This window comes from Erythrolamprus reginae, chromosome 9, assembly GCF_031021105.1.
Source record: "Erythrolamprus reginae isolate rEryReg1 chromosome 9, rEryReg1.hap1, whole genome shotgun sequence".
In the NCBI taxonomy this organism is placed as follows: domain Eukaryota; kingdom Metazoa; phylum Chordata; class Lepidosauria; order Squamata; family Dipsadidae; genus Erythrolamprus; species Erythrolamprus reginae.
Genome location: NC_091958.1, coordinates 28,899,040 through 28,920,771, shown reverse-complemented (window position 1 = coordinate 28,920,771; position 21,732 = coordinate 28,899,040). Strand labels below are relative to the sequence as shown.

The 21,732-nt window shown below is 48.2% G+C and overlaps 1 protein-coding gene across 1 annotated transcript; it reads right to left on the bottom strand.

Annotated features, from left to right (window-relative positions):
* Nucleotides 1-807: 807 nt before the first annotated feature.
* Nucleotides 808-20,438, bottom strand: LOC139172037 (fibulin-7-like). The gene is made up of 8 exons (XM_070760687.1): nucleotides 20,313-20,438; nucleotides 17,704-17,860; nucleotides 13,254-13,424; nucleotides 11,965-12,090; nucleotides 11,130-11,252; nucleotides 6,637-6,774; nucleotides 2,955-3,093; nucleotides 808-1,168 (listed from the first exon to the last, which is right to left on the bottom strand). The coding sequence occupies exons 1-8, from the start codon at nucleotides 20,433-20,435 to the stop codon at nucleotides 808-810; spliced, it is 1,338 nt and encodes a 445-aa protein (XP_070616788.1). The 5' UTR covers nucleotides 20,436-20,438.
* Nucleotides 20,439-21,732: the final 1,294 nt, after the last annotated feature.

Below are 21,732 nucleotides of genomic sequence, written 5' to 3'. Positions count from 1 at the left end.
GTTTTGAATCCATCTGGAGGTGTTGCTGTCCATCTCACATTTTTCTACTTTTATTTAGTAGTAGGGTCTGGTCTATGTGACACAGGATAACAACAAAATACTGTATTTTAATAACATCAAATTTTGTTTGATTATAAACAGGGTCCTTTTATATCAAATCTGAGTAGGACAGATTTTTTTTAACAGATACCTTAAATGATTCCCAGCTAGGAGACAAGCTATAACAAAACACCAATTTCTGCTCAAAGGCGAGGCAGCCACCCACCTCTCAAAGGGATGAAGTAATTGTGATGGTCCAGAAAAATATCCATTTCCCATCACTCAAATGGGGAATAAAGGCTAGTAGCATTCTGGGCCGAAAAGGTTGCTATCCTGAACGGCTATTTTTATCCGCATCCCAAGCTGAATTTCCAAGCTGTGCAGAGCTTCGTGCCACTTGGCCTTTTTCTTGTTTAAAAGCAGCCCAAAATCTTGCCTTCAGGCTGAGAGGAGCAGCTGCATCTGGTAAAGCCCACTGACCCTCCTGGGAGTTTGCTCTGCTCTTGCCTGCAAAGATGTTGCAAGAACTTGCAATTATTGTGGTTGGTCTTCCACCTAAAATGGAGGAGCTTCCCACCCACCGCTTCTCCCCACAGCCTCTTGAAGGGTCCAGTTCATGGAGAAAGTGTCCAGCTACGTGGAGAGGAGAGAGGAGTGCCTGGTTCAGCAGATCAAGGCTGGCTTTTGCCTCTGTTATGGCCCATTCTGGGTAGAGAAGCGTGCCCTCACAGTTCTTGCCTCACCTGGCCCTGGCCGTCTCCAAGGGGCTCAAAATTCATACTGGGAAACCAACACCGTGACCTTGAAGATGTGCTTCCCTAGAAGGATCTTCTGGGCAAATTCACTCATTTCCACCTCGGCCTCCAGGGTGGCTGGGCCCAGGACTGAGCACGTCAGCACCAGTTCCCCCGTCTGCCAGTCCGAGCGCTGAACCGCCAGCCTCCCCTGGCTGTTGCCCCTGAGGAGGGCAAAACGCAGGCTGTCCCCCAGAGAGCGGCTGGTGGACATCTTGAAAAGGACCCAGGGCACAGACTGGTTGGACTGGAGGGGGAGATAGTGGAAGGAGATGGCATGGGCAGCTTTCTGGCAGGCTTCGCTGCCCATGGGACAAGGGCTCCGTTCACACTGCCTGCAAAGAGAAGGCGGAAGAGAAAGAACCAGTCAGAGGTACAAGAGTACAAAGCAGGCTCCCCAACCTCGGCAACTTTAAGACTGGCAGACCTCCATCTCCCAGAATTCTCCAGCCAGCATAGCTGGAAGTTGAAGTCCACCAGTCTTAAAAAACTTATGAGACATGGGAACAATAGTACAAATGGATTGAACTTAGAAAAAAAATAAGAAGATAACACAAGAACAAGGGGGCACAATTTGAGGTTAGTTGGGGGAAAGATCAGAAGCCGTGTGAGAAAATATTATTTTAGTAGATGCTTCCAGCAGACGTGGTTGGTAAATCCACAGTAACTGAATTGAAACATGCCTGGGATAAACATACACTATTTCGCTCCCTGCCCAAGTGCAGTAGCAGAATTGTGCTGGACTCCACTAGCAGTCAGAGCCACAGGGGCGAGCACACCTCACTGTTCCACCTTAGCGGCCCACCTCTGGGGAATAGCATCCTGGCATCTAATGTCTCTAAGTAAGGAGTTTGCCTCTGGACATAATGGCTGTTGGGTGGGCAAAGGCAGTCCAAATAACCCATTTATCAAAAGAAAGGGTTGAACTGTCACTAAATTCCATGGGTCAAAAAAACCCAAGATGGACAATCTGACCCAGCTTGCTTTAATAGTACAATGTTTCCCACCCTCTTGAGATTTCCGATGATCAATTACCGGTATCCTGATCATGAAAACTCCTATTTTTCTGACTGGAGGCAGAGAAGGAAAGAAAAAAGGAAAGTAAAAAAGGAAATAAAAAGGGCATTGCCTTGGAGAGGGGCGGCATACAAATCCAATTAAATAAATAAATAACTCATCTCCATGGGCTGCCAGAGTCCTTTTGCTTGGGGAATCAATCTGTCTGCCTTTCAATCCTTGCCAACTTCAGCCCAATGTGTGTTTTTTTTAAATAGTCATCACCTGTTCCTGCAAAGAGCCACCCTTTGATTCCAAGCAGCATATATCCAAAACCTTATCACTGATGAGCAGAGAAAGGCTGAAAGTCAGCTCTGGAATTCTTTGGGCCTCTTTGAACAAGAACAGAACAAAATAACAGAATTGGAAGAAATTTTGGAGGTCTTCTAGTTGAGCCCCCTGATCAAGCAGGGGACCCTATACTATTTCAGACAAGTGGCTGTCCAGTTTCTTCTTAAAAGCTTCCAGTGATGGAGCACCCACAACTTCAGGTGGCAAGCTGTTCCACTGGTTAATTGTCCTCACTGTTAGAAATATCTCCTTAGTTCTAGGTTGCTTCTCTCTCTGATTCATTTTCATTCATTGGTTCTTGTCCTGCCTTCAGATGCTTTGGAGAATAATTTGACCCCCTCTTCTTTGTGGCAGCCCCTCAAATACTGGAAGGCTGCTACCATATGAAACCTATGAAGAACAGTTGTAGGAACTGGACACGGCTAGTCTAGTGAAAAGAAGGAGTGACATGAGGGGGTGACATGAGAGCAGGGATCCAATATTTGAGGGGCTGCCACAAAGAAGACAATGGGGTCAACCTATTTTCCAAAGCACAATGAAGCAAGACAACAATGGATGGAAATTAATCAAGGAGAGAAGCAACCTAGAACTAAGGAGAAATTTCCTGAGTGGTGTTTTGGCGAGTAGGTTGATTCCTCTCTCTTGTTTGTGGCAGCTTCTGAAATCCTGGAATACTGCTATCTTGTCACTCTTTGTCCTAGTATTAGACTCGTCCTAATACTTTATGTCATCTTTAGCCAGCCCTCCACCCTCATTCCTGGAGTTTCTACTTACGATGCTGACGTCTTGACGTAGGTTGTGTTGAACTGGGTCTTAGGACATTCGGGCTTCACGCAACGGTAGCCCCCAAAGACGTTGACGCAAATCCGTCCGCGGCTGCAGTTGTCTTGATTAGCAGCACATTCATCCACATCTTGCAAAGAAAAATAGAAAGATCTGACCGTCTCGACCCTGGTGGTCTGGAGCCCTGCTGGGTCCTGGCAAATATTATATATAGACCCTCACCCTGCTCTAGGAATGGGGTGGAGGGTCAGAACTGCTGTGGGCTGCTGGCATTGTGCCACTTCAATCGCAGCAAGCAGCCACAACACATGGGGATATGGATGCCAACTCTGCAACTCCCCACTGCAACAGATAACAATTGACCACCTTGCTCTGAAGAGGTTGTGGCATCCATGCACTGGGGGAAGTTGTGTCTCCCAGGACCTCTGGGATGAATGCAGCCAACACTTTCACTCCCATATTTTTGCAAGCAACAGTTCATTCAAAGTTACAATGGAACTGAAAAATATGACTATTTTTCACAGTTATGACCTTTGCAGCATCCCCATTAACATGTAATAAAAATGGATGTTTGACAACCGATTCATATTTATGACCGTTGCTGTGTCCCAAGATCATGTGATTCCCTTTGCGACTTTTGGACGAGCAAATTATTGGAATACTGTACATGTTAGAATAATTTTTGTTTTGAAAAAGGCACAGAATTATTCAGCCAGTAGATGGCGGTGTTTAGTTTGCCTCTATGGTTATAATCTATCGTTATATTCAATTGAGACAGTTAAGCAGCCTGTTGTGACTCAAAGTGTACTGAGTTGCATGGCTATGTAACCATCCTCTGCTACCAATCTATGCGGCTATTTAATACCGGTAATTCTCGGCTTACAGCAGTTCATTTGGTGAATGTTCAGTTACGTCACTGAAAAAGTGACTGCCGACTGTTATTGCTGCACGAGGCTCATCTAAAGTGGTTTGAAATGTGAGGCCGTGTATTGCTAAAAGGCGACATTTTAGGCGGCCATCTCACCCCACCCCAAAACTAGCCGACCTAGCAGATAGTCCTCTGGATTTGTGAATTCACAACAGAGAGCTGCTTTTCTCCATGCACCCATGTATTGGTTCACAGATTCCCCCTCAGCCTGATTCCTATGGTAAAACACGGATCTTCCGGCGCATCTGGAGGGAGATGGAGCATAAATGGTCTCTTAATTTAGCCAGCATTTCTTCCCAAGACACTGTGTGAATGGACTGAGGTGTGCAAAGCGCTCTGGCCATCTCGAACATCTCGGTGCTGTTGTGGTTCCGTCAGAGGCCCCTCAGGGAACGGCTGATCTTCTGTCGGTTTCCAGCTCAGAGGGAGAGGCTGAGGAACAGGAGGTGCAGACAGATGAGGAGGAGGAATCCCAGGCTGAAGAAGAGGGAGGACAGCCAGAGTCCCACCAGGGGGAGCTCTCCCCAGCAAGCAGCCTGGATTCCTTAGAGGAAAATGCACAAGCCATAATTGATCTGCGACAAAGAAGAGCTACTCAGAGACGGAATCAATTGGCTAAGTACTTTCAGCATTAAAGAGGCAACAGCTGGGTTTGGGTGTGGTGCTCTTGGGAAAGGCTAAAAGGCAGACCCACCCTTCCTGGCTTGTGGAGTTTTATCTTTGAGAGTCGTGGGACCTGGCTGTGAACTTTGGCGTCTTGGAATCCTGGTTTGTGCCTTTGACTATTGAAACCTTGGGGGTGTGTGCCAGCAAGAAGCTTGCTGTATTGTCTGGACATCAGAACTCTGCTGTAACGTATTATAGCCTGTCTGTTGGGAAGAACAGGTTTTCCTCTGTGTTTATTTTTTCCAGTTATAAAACTTTTGGCTTTTACCAGAGTGTCTGGCTGTTTTTTCCAGTTGGTGTTGAGGTCTGGGGGAACCCAGACATAACAGGTGCCACAAGAAACAAGGAAATAGGCTCATTTCCTACCTCCAGACAATTCAGTATAGACCTTTGCAATTAGGGAGCATTCAAATCGGTCTCCTCAATGTCTCCTTGTGGGGATTAAAAGGTGCAAAAGTGTGTTGGATAGATCTTTCATTGAATTAAAAGCTTCTGAATCTTTTTATTTTCCTTTTCTTTTCTGACGGGGGCCCAGACTATTATTATGATTTGAAATCACCTCAGTCGCATCCCATCCTTCTTCGCCACTGCTGTGTTTAATAGCCGATGGGGTTAGTAACTGAGGCGAGACAAAAGACTGTAACTCAAATAACATTTATTGTAACGGTAACACAGCTTAAACAGTTGTGAGGCAACAATCCTCTGACAGCTCAATATAACCGATGTTGATGCATTAGCCCAGTGTTTTTCAACCGGTGTGCCGCAGCACACTAGTGTGCTGCGAGACATGGTCAGGTGTGCCGCGAGGCGGCTCCTGCAAGTGGGAGCTCCAGGGCTGAGGCTTCAGCCCTGGAGCTCCCACTTGCAGAAGCCGCCCCCCCCCGGCTATTGCCCGCCGCCGCCGCTATTGGCACCCTCCCGCGGGAGGCCAGCAAAGGTTGCTTTGAAAGTCGGCCCCCTCGCACCCATGGCTTCTCGTCCCTAATAGCGGAGGCGGGCAATAGCCAGGGGAGGGGCGGGTTCTGCAAGTGGGAGCTCCAGGGCTGAGGCTTCCTCTTGTGTCTGTCCCCGCCCGCCCGATCCGTCCTTCTCTCCGGCTTTCTTGGGGCGCGGCTCCTCCCACAGTGGTGGCTGCAGCGGCGCTGGCGATCCGGCCGCTAGCCGCTCCAAGCGCTGTGGGAACGCCCACCCCTCTCATAGTCCCGTCCCAGGCTGTCAGTAAAGGGGCTGCTTCCCATCCCCCTGCCAGCTTGCTCAGAACATTCAAACTAAGGAAAACCTTCGCCGGCCTCCACAGAGAAGAATGGAAGAGAGAGAATGAGAGAGGGAGAGCAACAGAGAGAGAGAGAGAGAGAGAAAGGAAGAACAAGAGAGAGAAAGCATGAGAGAGAGAGAAAGAACAAGAGAGAGAGAAAGAAAATGAGAGAGAACAAGAGAGAGAGAGAACAAGAGAGAGAGAGAGAAAGAAAATAAGAGAGAACGAGAGAGCAACAGAGAGAGAAAGAACAAGAGAGAGAAAGCATGAGAGAGAGAGAAAGAAAATAAGAGAGAGAACGAGAGAGAGAAGGAAAGCAAGAGAGAAAAAGAGATAGCAAGAGAGAGAGAAAGCAAGAGAGACAGATAGGGAGAGGAAAGGAGAGAGAGAGAAATGAGAACAAAAAGGAGAGAAAAAAGGAGAAATGAGAAAATGATTGAGGCAGAGAATGAGAGGAGAGAGAAACAAAGGAGAGAGAGAGAGGTGATTCTTGAAGCATATGGTAAAAAGCACCCAAATAATAAGAAAACCCTCCCAGCCCACACCTGTTTTTGAACAGAATAAAAGAGGAAAAAAAACAGCCCTCAACTGGTTTTGGAAAAAGTTCGAGTGTGTATACACACACACACATAAGGGGGGGAGAGAGACAGGGATGGAAAAAGAGAAGTGAGAGGGAGAAGGAATGAGGGAAAAAGGGAGGAAGAGAGAGAAATGAGAAACATGAGAGAGAAAAGGGGGAAAGACAGGAGAAGTACCCAGAAATAAGACAGGGTAAAATGAATGCTTTACATTTCTACAATTGATTAAGGACGGGAGGGACTCACCGCTGCAGATGTTCTGCTCCGCCTGAAACCGATAGCCGGGTGGGCAGGTACACTGATAGGACCCAGGGAGGTTCACGCATTCGTGGAGGCAGATCCGGGTGTGGTAGTTGGACTGGTACAGCTGGCACTCATCCACATCTGCAGTGGAGCAGGAAGGTGCTGAGTGGGTCCCTGGCCCAAGAAAGGAACTCCCCGATCTCTGCTCAATGGAGTGCAAGTGGGGCTCCCCACTTGGGGTACAATGCTCGGCCCGAAACAATGGGCCCAGCAGAGCCAAATCATGGAAGAGGCTCCATTTAGGGTCCTGGAGTGAAACCCATCCTGCATTTCGGACACTGATACAATTGAGAAATATTTCACAAGAAGAGTCCCTTCTTCCATCAGACATGAAATTTTGGGCTTAGATACAGTAGGCCAGTGTTTCCCAACCGGTGTGCCGCGGCACACTGGTGTGCCGCGAGACATGGTCAGGTGTGCCGCGAAGAAATAAGCTCAGCTTCTGGTCTCGCAACTTTTTGCTAAGAGAAAAAAGTTGTGAGACCGGAAGCTGAGCTTGCTTCTTTGCGCCTTCCAAGTTTTCCAGCAGCTGCGGCGCCCCGCCCGGCTGGAGCTTCCCTGTCAGCAGGTGAGCTTTGGGGCTTGGTGGGAGGGCAGCGGCAGCGGGAGGGCGGCGTGCAGCGGGAGGGTGATGGCGGCGGCAGCGGCAGCGGGCAGGAGCCATGCCGTGGGGCGATGGCAGGGTGGTCCCTCTCTCTCTCCCCCTCTCTTGCTTTCTCTTTCTCTCCCCCCCCTCTCCCTCTCTCTTTCTCCCAGTAGCTGTGGGGCGACGTCAGGGTGATCAGCTGTGAGGCGGAGCTACGGAACAGAGGAACAGAGGCACCGACGGCGGCGGCTGGAAATGCTGGAATTGCATGGCTGGCACTTGCCTGCTGGCTGGACCAGGACAGAGGCTCAAGCCCCACGTCCATGCCCAGCGCAACGCCAGAAATGTACGGCGTCTAGCCACCGCCGTCTGTGCCTCCGTTCTGGAGCTCCGCTTCACAGCTGATCACCCTGCCGTCGCCCCACGGCTACTGGGAGAAAGAGAGAGGGAGAGAGGGGGGAGAGAAAGAGAAAGCAAGAGAGGGAGAGAGAGAAAGAGAGAGGAAGAGAGGGGGGAGAGAAAGAGAGAGAAAGATATAGCAAGAGAGGGAGAGAGAGAAAGAGAGGGAGAGAGGGGGGAGAGAAAGAGAGAGAAAGAGATAGCAAGAGAGGTAGAGAGAGGAAGAGAGGGGGGATAGAAAGAGAGAGAAAGAGATAGCAAGAGAGGGAGAGAGAAGGAGAGAGGGAGAGAGGGGGAAGAGAAAGAGATAGCAAGAGAGGGAGAGAGGGAGAGAGAGAGAGGGAGAGAGGGGGAGAGAGAAAGAGATAGCAAGAGGGAGAGAGAAAGAGAGAGGGAAAGAGGGGGAGAGAAAGAAGGAGAGAGAGGGGGTAGAGAAAGAGAGAAAGCAAAAGAGAGAGAAAGAGAGATAGCAAGAGAGAGGGAGAGAGAGGGGGGAGAGAAAGAGAGAAAGCAAAAGAGAGAGAGAGAAAGAGAGATAGCAAGAGAGAGAGAGGGAGAGAGAGGAGGGAAGAGAGAAAGAGAGAAAGACATCAAGAGAGAGAAAGCAAGAGAGAGAGAAAGAAGGGGGAAGGAGGGTGAGGGAAAGACAGAGAGAGGGAAGGAGGGCAAAAAATAGAGGAAGGAAGGGAGAAACAAAGAGAGATGGAGAGAGAGGGGAAAGAAAGAGGAGGGAAGGGAGAGAGAGAGAGAGAGAAAGAGGGAGAGAGAAAAATAGAGCGAAAGGGTGGAAGAGAGATATTTTTTGTCCAAACTTTTTTTTACACACACACACCCGCCCCCCCCCCCCCGCCCCCTCTCAATGTTCCCCAGGATTTTGTAAATGTGAATAATGTGCCGCGGCTCAAAAAAGGTTGGGAAACACTGCAGTAGGCAACTGTGTTGCCTTCGATAGATCTAAATGGAGTTCATAAAATCATATACCACAATGTCCTACCCAGGGATGGATTCCCATTCCCACCACAACTGTTGTGTTGCGCATGCAGCTTTTCTTGCTTGGCACATGCGGGCTCACATCCCAGGGAGATTTTGCATGCGCAGAAAGCAAAATCTTACGAGGGGACGCGCGCACGCGTGAGATTTCAGCAATTTCCCCCCCCCCACTCCCAACACATATGCTATATCACATACCACCAATCCTAAATTACATTACAATAATTCATCTTTTCACATTCGGTATTCGACATCCATCAAATGCTACCTCCTTTAACTTTTGATGCCTGGACAAAAATATTTATTCTAATTTCTTATACACCTTTAAAATGCTATTAGCTAATACAGTGATCCCTCGATTTTCGCGGGTTCAAACTTCGCGAAACGCTATACCACGGTTTTTAAAAAAATATTAATTAAAAAATACTCCGCGGTTTTTTTTCTATACTACGGTTTTTCCCACCCGATGACATCATACGTCATCACCAAGAGTCACTTCTCTCTCTCTTTCTCTTTCCTGTCATTCTCTGCTTCAATCATTTTCTCATTTCTCTTTTTTCTCCCTTTTTCTATCATTTTTCTCTCTCTCTCTACCTTCCACTCTCCCCCCTCTTGCTCTCTCTCTCTTTCTTCCTCTCCCTCTCTGTGAGAACGCCTGCCCCCACCTCTCCTGCAGCCCCCTCGCTGATAGCTGGGATGAAAGTGCTCTCAGCTAAGGAACTGTGAGAGGGGCAAGGCTGGCATTCTCAAAGCGCTCAGAGCGGCTACCGGCCGAATGAGGAGGATGAGAAGCCGTAGCCGCCAGCGCTGCTGCAGGAGGACCCATGTCCGAAGAAAGCCGGTGAGAGGGGTGGATCGGGCGGGCGGTAGTGGCGAGGGGGCCGGAGGCGCTGGGGGGGGCGGGGGCAGCCGACATTCAAAGCAATCTTTGCCGGCCTCCGCCCTTTCGTCGCTCCCTGCCCTAATTTCAAGCCCGGCTCCTTGCGCTGCCTTGAAAAAGGGTGCGTGGGGGTAGTTTTTGGCTGTCCATAGCCAAAAATGGTGTTTTTACTTCCGCACCGCTACTTCGCGGAAAATCGACTTTTGTGGGAGGTCTTGGAACGTAACCCCCGTGAAAATCGAGGGAACACTGTACACTTTTTAAGTTGCTTTCTCTCTAATCTCATCTAATACATTTAGGACGTAGTGCTTCAATCTTCTCCACACATCCTTCATATCAATTTCATATTTCTTGACCCTATATTTCTTTTTGTCGGATTTCAGCAATTTCTTTTTTGCTTCTGTGCATGCGCAGAGGCCTCAACATCATTTTTGCAATATAGTGACCAGCATTCCAGGTGTTACCTTACTAGGGCTTTATAAATCAACATTAAGACTTCACGTAATCTTGATGCTGTGCCTCTATTGATATAACCCAGGATTGTGTTGTATAGTGAAGCTTCTGGGAAACGTTCGGGGGGGGGGGGATTATGGGGGGAGATAGTCCTGCAAAAGCAGGTGGGCCACTCTCTTTTCCTTTAGTCCACACAGTCTTCTCCTATGGGGGGCAAGCACATACTCCCTTTAGCCATGTTACTGTTAGATTCTGGTCGGTTGGGAGTTGTCACGCCGCCATTATTGGTGACGTGCATGTGAGCATCCACATCTCCGGCATGCGTGCGTGCGTGTCTGAGCAAGATTTTGCTTCTGCGCATGCGTGGTAAGCTAAATCCTGTGCGGGGACATGTGCATTTGCGAAATTGCAGCAATTTTCTTTGCTTTCATGCATGCGCAGAAGCAAAAAATTGCCAATTTTTTTTTGCCGTCCACTCATGAGATTTTGCTTCCTGTGCCTGCGCAGAAGCAAAATATTGCTCGGATTTGTGCGCACACATGCCAGAGATGCAAAGCTGTTGCGCACAGCTTCATTTTTGCTACCCTTGTCATCGCCCGTACTGGTAGGAACCCACTACTGGTTCTGGTGGACCCCAACCAGATGTGTTGCTTTGGTAGCATGGACCATTTCCTGGTTCCCCGGCTACAGAATCATCCAGCAAAAGCATCGGCTGACTGTCATGTTCTAGTTTCTTTTTGTCCCAACGGTGCTTTTTCCCAAGAGGCAAACTGGACTTTCTCTTTTTTCTTCAAAGACGTTTCGCTTCTCATCCAAGAAGCTTCTTCAGCTCTGACTAGACTTTGGAGTTGATGAAGTTTCTTGGATGAGAAACGAAACGTCTTCAAAGAAAAACCAGAAAGTCCAGTTTGTCTCTTGGGGGGGAAATAGCCCCTTTGGGACAACCCTGACTGGAGAACCCAGAATGTCTTTTGACTATCTCGCTCCTTTTTATTTTCTCGTAAAGCAAGGTTGGAAGAATACGTGATGCAAGAAAAGGAAGAATTCTGGGCACAGCAATTGCCCCTTTGGTTGAGGGTCCCAGTTGGGGCAGGTAGTTACCAGCAGGCCCCCGTCCCATACTCTTACCTTGACACATGCCTCCCCTCGTCAACAGGAAGCCAGCATCGCAGCTGCAGTGGCGGGAGCCCCCTGGATTCTCAACGCAGCGGGGATGACGGCTGAATGTTGCGTTGCTCACAGCTGTCCTGTCTGTGGTCAATGGAATTTAGCATTAGCATTTAGATTCATATACCACTTCACAGTGCTTTTACAACCATCTCTAAGCTGTTTACAGAGTCAGCCTCTTGCCCCCAACAATCTGGGTCCTCATTTTAATGACCTTGGAAGGTTGAGTCAACCTTGAGCCTTCTGAGATTCGATCTGCCAAACTGCTGGCAGCTGGTGATCAGCAGAAGTAGCTGCAGTACTGCACTCTAACCACTGCACCACCAAGGCTCTGTTGCCGTTAGGGCAGCCTTTCCAGTGAGACTGAACTGATAGATGGCAAATCAATTTCAGCTGCAGAGGGACATCCTATGTACTCATTAACGCAGTGGTTCTCAACCTTGGGGGCCGGGACCCCTTTGGGGGTCAAACAACTGTTTCACAGGGGTCGCCTAAGACCATGGGGGAAAAGACAAATGTCCCCTGGAGTTAGGAACAAAAGCTTCTATTCTGGTGCCTTGGGACATATTTTTACAATCCAACCAATCAGTGGGGATGTCCCCTTTATCTTCCTGCCAATCTGCTTAATTGGGAGAATTGGCACTAGACATGGTTGGGGGCCACCACAACATGAGGCACTGCATTAAGAGATCGTGGCATTAGAAAGGTTGAGAGCCACTTAAGAGAAGCAGCAGCCAATCCTGCTTCTTGGAGCCTCAGGATTTTGTGCGTGCAACCCCAGGGGCCCGTCACTTACAGGCATGAACGGGGGCCTGGCAGTTGTTCCCCGACCAGCCGCTGGGGCACAAGCAGCTGTAGCGGGCAGCTGCATCCATGCAGGTCCCTCCGTTGGCACAGGGGCAGCTGGCACAATTGCTGGTGCCTGATTGTGGAATAAAAGAAGGAGGAGAAGCTTTGTTGGGCCAAAGGTGGAGGCGCAGCCCTCCCCTGGCAGGACCCAGGTTTTGACTAAGGTCTTCCCCTTCTGCAGAGGCAGGAAAAAATGGGTCCTGAAAGTTGAATACAAGGCCACCAGAGGAGCAAAACAATCTTCATGAACAATAAAACAGCAATTCAGTTCCCGCAAATCAGGCTTTACATAGTCCTGAATTTCCAGCACTTCGTTTAGCAAAAGCTGCAACAGCACTGAAAAATGTAACTTATGGTAACTTATGGCAGCATCCCTCTGGTCATGTGATCAAAATTTAGATGCTTGGATGCTTGGTTCATACTTATGGCTGTCACTGGGTCCCAAAATCATGTACCGTATTTTTCGGAGTATAAGACACACCCTTTTCCCACCTAAAAGAGAGTGGAAATGTTTGGTGCTTCTTATACAGATTTATCTGTCGAGCTTTGTCCCATTTTACGACACCTTCTTGCTACCCTTGTTAAGGGAATCACTGCATATGTTAAAATTCCTCTGTTAAATTAACATTGGCTGCCGATTTGTTTCCAGACACAATTCAAAGTGTTGGTTATGACCTATAAAGCCCTTCATGGCATCGGACCAGACTATCTCAGAGACCGCCTTCTGCCACACGAATCCCAGCGCCCAGTGAGGTCCCACAGAGTTGGTCTCCTTAGGGTCCTGTTGACCAAATAATGTTGTCTGGCGGGACCCAGGGGAAGAGCCTTCTCTGTGAGAGCCCCGACCCTCTGGAATCAACTCCCCCCGGAGATTCGCACTGCCCCCACCCTCCTCGCCTTCCGGAAGAGTTTAAAAACTCATCTTTGTCGCCAGGCCTGGAGTTACTAGATCTCCCCCTGACCAACGACTGTTTTTAGTGTGATTTATTGAGTGAATGTTAATGAATGTTTTAAAGTTAGAATTTTTTAGGATTTTTAATTATATTAATTGGATCAATTGTTTTATTATGTCTTTTATATCTGTTGTGAGCCACCCCGAGTCCTCGGAGAGGGGTGGCATACAAATCCAATTAAACTAAACTAAACTAAACTAAACATATATTCGGGGCTCAATTTATAGTCTTAAATATCTTTAAAAGTCAAGATCACCAGTGGGAGACCTCTCCTTCCACCTACTTTTGCAGAAGGCCTGCCGGCCACTCCAGGTCCTGTTCTCCAGGCAGGCTCGAGTCTCGGACCCGGTCAGCGCAAAGCCAGGGTTGCAGACGAAGTGGACCTCGCTGCCTATGGCCGTTCCCTTGCCCAGCCTCCTGCCATTGGTGGGTGAAGAAGGGAGGGTGCAGCTGTCTGTGGGGAGCAAGATGGAAGAAGAAATAAGCTGGAGACCCTTTTTGGTTCCTCACAAAACTCGTGGTTGAATCAGAAGCAACTTTCCTGGTCACAGAACTGAATACAGACTGAGAAACCCCAAACGCAAAGGACCAGACCCCATTGCTAATTCTCTTGGCATCACTGAGAAGAAAAGAGTTGGGGGGGAGAGTGGGAATTAAAGAGCCGGATGGCGCAGGGGTTAGAGTGCAGCACTGCAGGCTACTTCAGCTAACTGCTAGTTGTAGTTCAGCAGTTCAAATCTCCCCACCGGCTCCAGGTTGACTCAGCCTTCCATCCTTCCGAGGTGGGTAAAATGAGGACCCAGATTGTTGGGGGTGATATGCTGACTCTGTAAACCTTAGAGAGGGCTGGAAAAGCAGTATGAAGCAGTATATACAATAAGTCTAAATGCTATTGCTATTGCTAAAAACTTCCTGAGCAAACTTAAAAGGCCCCTGTGGTGAAAATGCCAGCAGATTCAATCAAAGTCTTCTGGTGAAATCTGCTGTAGTTAAAAAAAAAACCCCAAATAAAATAGCATCTGAAATGCTTTAATGCATCATGGTTCAAATTGGAAAGTGAAACATACGAAGAGCAGTTGCAGGAACTAGGCACGGTCAGTCTGGCAAAGACAAGGACCAGGAGAGACATGAGAGCATCTTCCAATATTTGAGAGGCTGCCACAGAGAGAAAGAGGGTCAAGCTATTCTCCAACGCAGTGTTTTTCAACCGGTGTGCCGCGGCACACTAGTGTGCTGTGAGATATGGTCAGGTGTGCCGCGAGGCGGTTCACCCCCCCCGCTATTGCCCCCCCCACCGCCGCCGCCGCTATTGGCACCCTCCCACGGGAGGCCGGCAAAGGTTGCTTTGAAAGTCCGCCCCCTCGCGCCCATGGCTTCTCGTCGCTTCCCCAAAGCACCGTCGCTTCCCCGAAAGCGCGCTCCTCATCTCCCTGCCATCCCGCGGGGGGGCGGGGAGGCGCCGGCAGCAGAAGGGAAGGGAGCCGGTGAAGGCTTTTCTTATTTTGAATATTCCGAGCAGCTAGCAGGGGGGTAGGGAGCACGCGCAACCGCCCGCGCGCTCCCGACATTGAATATTACCTTCGCTGGCCTCCGCTGAGAAGAACAGAGAGAGAACGAGAGTGAGTGACAGCAACAGACAGCAAGATAGAGAGAAAGTGAGAAAGAGAGAGAGAGAAAGGGGGGAGAGAAAGAAATAGCAAGAGAGAGAACAAGAGAGAGAAAGAGTGTGAGAAAGAAAACAAGAGAGAGAGAGAAAGCAAGAGAGAGAGAGAAAACAAGAGAGAAAGTGAGAAAAAGACAGAAAGAGGGAGGGAGAGAGAAAGAGAGAGAGAGAAAGAACAAGAGAGAGAGAAAGAAAATAAGAGAGAACAAGAGAGAGAGAGAAAATAAGAGAAAAAGAGATAGCAAGAGAGAGAGAAAGCAAGAGAGAGAGAAAGCAAGAGAGACAGATAGGGAGAGGAAAGGAGAGAGAGAAATGAGAACAAAAAGGGGAGAAAAAAGGAGAAATGATTGAGGCAGAGAATGAGAGGAGAGAGAAACAAAAGAGAGAGAGAGGGGTGATTCTTGAAGCATATGGTAAAAAGCACCCAAATAATAAGAAATGCCCCCCAGCCCACACCTCTTTTTGAAAAGAATAAAAGAGAAAAAACCCCAGCCCTCAACTGGTTTTGGAAATGGTTCCAGTGTGTATACACACACACACATAAGGGGGGGGAGAGAGACAGGGATGGAAAAAGAGGAGAAGTGAGAGGGAAAAGGAATGAGGGAAAAAGGGAGGAAGAGAGAGAAATGACAAACATGAGAGAGAAAAGGGGGAAAGACAGGAGAAGTACCCAGAAATGAGATATAAATTTGAGTAGGGATGATTGATGATTGACTGTATTTATAAGGGGATGTTACATGGGATTGTATATACGAGGGGGTTATGTATGTATGTATGTATGTATGTATGTATGTATGTATGTATGTATGTATTTATTTATTTATTTAATTTGTGTCATTTTGGTTGGTGGTGTGCCCCAGGATTTTGTAAATGTAAAAAATGTGCCGCGGCTCAAAAAAGGTTGAAAATCACTGCTCCAACGCACCTGAAGGACAGACGAGAAATCATGGATGGAAGCTGACCAAGGAGAGATCTAACCTAACCTAACCTAACCTAACCTAACCTAATCATTATGTTCTGCCGGCGTGTTTCAACCGCCCGTAATTACAGGGTAATTAGTCCAGGAAGACACACACCACACGATAAAAGGAAAACCCAAAAGTTTTTATAAACAGAAAAACAGAAACAGCTCCCTTTTAAAATGTCAAAGGGATTTTCTGGTACACACAAGGCACAGGTTAAATGCAACCTAATTGCTCACCCAATAACTGGGAAATTGAGTCCAGTTCTAAAGTCCAGAGAGTCCACACACAATCTTGAACAGCACAAAAACCACGATCTTGATGAAACAATGAATCAGATAAACTGCCATGAGCATAAACACCAGGCTGTGCTTTTATCTGTAGCACTAATTACAGAAGCCCCACCCAATCACAGGTGGCCTCATTTTCTCTTGTAATAATCCTTCAGTTGTCCTCTCCTATGCATCACTCTACGCATGCGTGGATATATCATTAATTCTTGTTCAGAATCCAGGGATGATACAGGTGATTTATCTCCTCCTGGGCTATCTGCCAAACTCCCCTCCTCCCTGTCACTCAGGTCTCCTTGGTCAGAGGAGACTTCGTCGGCAGATTCCACTGGGAGCAAAACAGGCCTGTGGCATGTGGATGTCTCCCCCACATCCACCTTCACATTCCTTGGGGCAGGAGCTGGGCCAGAGCTAACCACAACACATTATGAATCAGAATACAGCTGGAAGTAACCTTGGAGGTCTTCTAGTCCACCCCCCTGCTCAAGTAGAACCCCTTAAAGAGCATCCAGAGTCTTCAGTTAGTCCAGAATGTAGCCGCGTGAGCTGTTATGGGTGTACCCAGATATACCCATGTAACTCCGAAATTCCACAAGCTGCACTGGCTCCCAATAGGTCTCCAAACGCAATTTAAGGTGTTGATTATCAACCATAAAGTCCTACATGTCTTAGGTCCAGATTATTTACAGGACCGTCTTCTGCCTCATATGTCCCAGTGACCCATTAGATCGCACAGAGTTGGCCTCCTCTGGATCCCGTCAGCCAAGCAATGCTGATTGGCAGCTCTGTGGGGAAAGGCCTTTTTTCTGGCAGCTCCAGCTCTTTGGAACCAGTTTCCCCTAGAGATTCACACCTCCCCTACTCTCCTCATTTTCCAAAAGGCTTTGAAAACATGGCTTTGTTGGTAGGCCTGGGGCTGCTCAGCAACAATACTCTGCTCCGGCCAATAGTGATGAATGACGAGTGATAGATGGATGAATGTTTTTAAATACTGTAATGGGGTTTTACCTTTTTTCCCATTTTATTGTTGCACACCGCCCTGAGTCTATCAGGAGATGGGCGGCTTATAAATTTAAATAAATAAATAATAAACAAACAAACAAACAAACAAACCATTTCAGACAGGTGGCTGTTCAGTTTCTTCTTTAAAAAAACCCCAGTGATGAAGCAGCCACAACTTTGGGTGGCAAGCTGTCCCACTGGTTCTCACCGTTAGGACCCTTGGAAGAAGTTTGCCCCCTCTTTTTCCTTCCTCCTCACTTCCCCTTTTCCTTTGGTGACATGTCTTTTAGACTGTAACCTTTAACTAATTGCAAGGAATAACATTGCTTAAATAATCAGCAAAGACCTTTCTATTATACTATCATATTTATTATTCTATCATCATGTATATGAATATCATTATCTCTAATGTCCTTCTAATCTCCTAATCTTTTATTCATGTATATCAATATTATTATGTCTTTACATTCCTACATTATGTACTTGACAAAACAAATAAATTACATAAATAAATAAAAATAAATTATATAACATATACTGACAGATTTGGAAGAAGCCTGACTGCAGATGATCCGCAACCTATTGGACTTCTATGTGGCAGATCTGGATTCAAATCCAGCCTTGGGACAACCCACCTAACACATTTCAGTACGGCTAAAAAACACCAATTTATTCATTTTTACTCCAATGAAATCAACTCCTTTTCCCTGGATTCTGCAGCCCATCGAGATGACGGGGGAGTCAAAAGAAGCAAGATGGCATGACAGGCGCCACCTTGACTGTTTGACCCGTCCCTTGGCTTGCCTGTCCTCTCACCGTTCCGCTTGGCCAGTGGCTTCTGGGCCCCGGCTGGCAGGAGCGTCAGCTGCTTCTTCAGGCTTCGCAGGCTGCGCATCTGAGCCGCCTCGTGAGCCGAGAGCAGCTTCTGCATCTGTTGGATGGCGGCTGCGACGTGTTGCTTGCTCAGGCAGTTCTGGGCAGAGAGAGGAGAGAGGAGCCAGTTGGGAAAAGACACCCTCCCCCGCAGCTGGGTCTCCCCCCCCGCCCAGAAATCAGACCAGCCTAAAGGGATTTCCTTCCTGCTGGCACCCAATCCATGAGGATCGCCTGGCAGTGAAGAGCCAACTTGTGCTTGTGGCTCCCAAGGATTTAAATCCTGTGTTTATTATAGGGCAGTGGGTCACGTGCTAAAGGGGGGGTGTCTGCTAGCATGCGCGCATGAGCTCACACCTATTTCCTTCTCCCCCCGCACTGCCCCTGCACATGTGCACAACCCCCCCTAACCCCACGTATGTGCACAGGCCTCGCTGAAGCCTGGGACGGTGAAAAAAATGGCCAAACCGGAAGTTCTAAACAGCCGATCAGGTCCCACAGAGTCAGCCTTCTCCAGGTCCCATTGAGTAAACAATGCCATCTGGTGGGAAGAACCTTCTCTGTGGCGGCCCCGGCTCTCTGGAATCAGCTCCCCCTGGAGGTTCGAATTGCCTCCACCCTCCCTATCTTCCGCAAGATGTTAAAGACCCACTTATGTTGCCAGGCATGGGGGGACTTATTTCCCCCGCACACACACACACATTGACTGTAGCACTTGAGAATGGTATGATTGTGTAGTATTGTTTTTTAATATTAAGGGGTTTTAACTTTAGTTTTTACTAATATTAGATTTGTACCACTATTTATTGTATTTTATTATTGTTGTGAGCCGCCCTGAGTCCTTAGAGAGGGGCTGCGTACAAATCTAATTTTTAAAAAAAGTTCAAGAAAATGGACTTCTGGTTTGCCCGTTGTGCTGATTTTCGCCCTCCAGAGGCTTCAGGGAAGCTGCCTGAAGCCCCAGAGTGCAAAAAACAGCACAAAAGGCAAATTGGAAGTCCATTTATCTGAACTTCCAGTGCCCGTTGGGTGGTTTTTTTGCACTCTGGGGCTTCAGGAAGCTTCCCTGAAGCCTCTAGAGGGCAAAACAGCCTTCTTCGGGGCTGAAAATCAGCTGGCTACTGCGTGCATGCGCACTGGAGCTGACCTAGGGCAACGCTTCACGTGCCCTCCAATATGGCTTCATGTGCTTTGGTTCACCATCACGGTTGTAGGGAGTCCTCGACTTACAATCATTCATTGAGTGACCATTCAAAGTGACCGCTCCACTGGAAAAAAAGAGACTTACAATGGTTTTTCCACAGCATCCCCAAGGTCATGTCATCAAAATCCAGATGCTGGGCAACTGACTCCTATTTATGTTGGTTGCAGTGCCGTGATGTCATGTGGTCAACTTCTGTGGTCTTCTGATGAGCAAAGGTAGTGGGGAGGCCAGATTTACTTAACAACCAGGTTACTAAGTGAACAACTGCAGTGATTCGCTGCAGTGGCAAGGAAATGAAATAAAATGAGGCAAAATTCACTTAACAATTGTTCTACTTAGCAACAGAAATTTTGGACTCAGTTGTGATTGTGAACCGAGGACAACCTGTGTTTTACATATAGGTGACGGACATATCTGACACACTTTTCCTCCTATTTTCCCAACTTTAAGGTGAGTTCAGGCCGTGGGTGACTGACCCAAAGTCATCCAGCTGGTTTTCATGCCTAAGGCAGGACTTGAACTCTTGATTCTGCAATTGTGGTCTTGACTTTTCTGACCTCCCCCCTCTCCCATGAACAGTGTTGCTGCAAGGGATTCTGGGAACTGTATTTCTCCAGTTATGGGGAGAGGCAAGTTGGGGATGTACATTTTAGACGCTGACCACAGACCAGTTTTAAGTTGCCAAAGAAAACATTTGGAGGACGAAGTCTAAATATTGAGAAGGCACAAATGATGAATATCCTTTGCTTTTTGGCTCCTGGCCACCCCCACCTGGAACAACCAGCCTGTGTCTCCTCAGCCTCCCAGGCTCCAGGGACAGGCCGGACGGGGGTGGGTTGCCATTCCCACTGCTACCAGTGCGCTGTGCACGCAGCTTCCGCTCTCTTGCGTGCGCACATGCACGTCCAAGCATGTTTTTGCTTCTGTGCATGTGCAGAAAGTAAAAATGTGCTGAAATCGTATGAGGGGATGCACACGTGAATGAGATTTTGGCTTTTTTTTTTGCTTCCCACATGAAAATCTTGCGCACATGTGTGGTCCCATCATGAGATTTTGCTTTGGCACATGCACCCAAGGCAAAAATATGCTGGGACGTGTGCATGCATGCAACAGAACTAAAGCTGCGGGTGCAGCACACCCTTTGCTATTGGTGCGCCATCCTCTACCGCAGTGTTTCCCAACCTTGGCAACTTGAAGATATTTGGACTTCAACTCTCAGAATTCTGGGAGTTGAAGTCCAAATATCTTCAAGTTGCCAAGGTTGGGAAACACTGCTCTACCGTACCGGTAGCAACCTGCTACTTATGCTGGAGCTCCCTTTTTCCCCGTCCTTTCTCCGTCCTCTTACCTGGGTACTGCTAAGGGGCAGAGGCAGGATCCCCAGAACCATCAGGAGGGAGGCTAACCTGGGCAACATTTTCCACTCTGCCAGAGATGGGACAAAGGAAATGGCTTCCTGCAGCATCCTCATCGCTCCTTTACTAAGAAGAAGCAGAAAAGAGAAGAAAAGTTAAATGAAGCTGGACATTCAGTTCTGGTCAGTCCAACTGCTCAATCAGGAGAACATATACAGTTTCACAGAACTGACTGTCTAGTGTCTTCTTAAAAATCTCCAGTGATGGAGCGCCCACAATTTCTGGTGGCAAGCTGTTCCACTGGTTAACTTGTCCTCACTGTTAGGAAGTTTCTCTTTCATTCCAGGTTGCTTCTCTCTTTCATTAATTTCCAACTATTATTTCTTCTCCGGCCATCTGGTGCTTTGGAGAATAGAATAAAATAAATAAATGAATAATAAACAAACAAACAAATACTAGCGTTGGAGGGGACCTTGTAGGTCATCTAGTCCAACCCCTTCCTGCCCAAGCAGAAGACCCGACACCATTTCTGACAGATGAATCCAGTCTTGTCTTGAAAGTCTCCAGTGATGAAGCTCCCACAACTTCCGAAGGCAAATTCTGTTCCATCAATTGATTCTTCTGTCAGAAAATGTCTCCTTATTTCCAGGTTGAATCTCTCCTGGATCAGTTTCCATCCACTATTCCTTGTCTGGCCTTCAGGGGCTTTGGAAAATAGCTCGACCCCCTCCTCTCTGTGGCAGCCCCTCAAATATTGGAAGACTGCTCTCATGTCTCCCCTGGACTTTTCTCTTCTCTAGACTAGCCAGGCTCAATTCTTGAAACCGTGCTGAGGAGGGGGATGTTTCTGGAAACCACCCCCTCTTCTCCTGCCCACCCCGATCAGTGGGGGCAAAGCAAAAGCTGCCCCTGCAATAACAGGGCCGGTGGGCCGGCATTGGGGAGAGGAAGGGGAGGCAGCAGCCAGGCCAGACAGGGGCTGGGGAGGGGGAGGGCTAGCCGGGATGCCCCTCAAAAGCCTCTTCTGGGGCTGCACGGCCCCCACCTCTCCAGAGAAAGCAGGCAAGGAGACCAGGCTTAGCATAAAAGAAGGCTGGCGAAGAGCCAGGCTTAGCATGAAAGCGGGCAAGGGTACCCACCTGGTGGAGGGTCTCTCCGGCGAGACCCCTGGCAAGGCTCCTCTCCTCCTGCCCGTCACTCTTGCTCCGCTGCCTTTTATCCCCTTAGACGGGCTCGCCCCGAGTGGGAGGCGGAGGCACTTCTGCTGGGCAGGACGGGGCCAGAGAGAGGGGGGGTGACCGGCCCCACAGGTTTGAATTATCTCTCCAGTTAGGATGCTGCATACATAAAATCTTAGAGGCAGGATTCTGTTCCTTTTTTAAACTCTATTTTTAAGGCAAACATTTGTGTTTT

What these genes read in the sequence shown, in the direction of transcription:
- LOC139172037 (XM_070760687.1), bottom strand. Translation starts at nt 20,435, where the DNA reads ATGAGGATGCTGCAGGAAGCCATTTCCTTTGTCCCATCTCTGGCAGAG. An exon ending in CCAGGCCCCCGTTCATGCCT is followed by an intron (nt 11,253 to 11,964) that starts GTAAGTGACGGG and finishes CATTGACCACAG; the next exon opens with ACAGGACAGCTGTGAGCAAC. An exon ending in TACGTCAAGACGTCAGCATC is followed by an intron (nt 1,169 to 2,954) that starts GTAAGTAGAAAC and finishes TTCTCTTTGCAG; the next exon opens with GCAGTGTGAACGGAGCCCTT.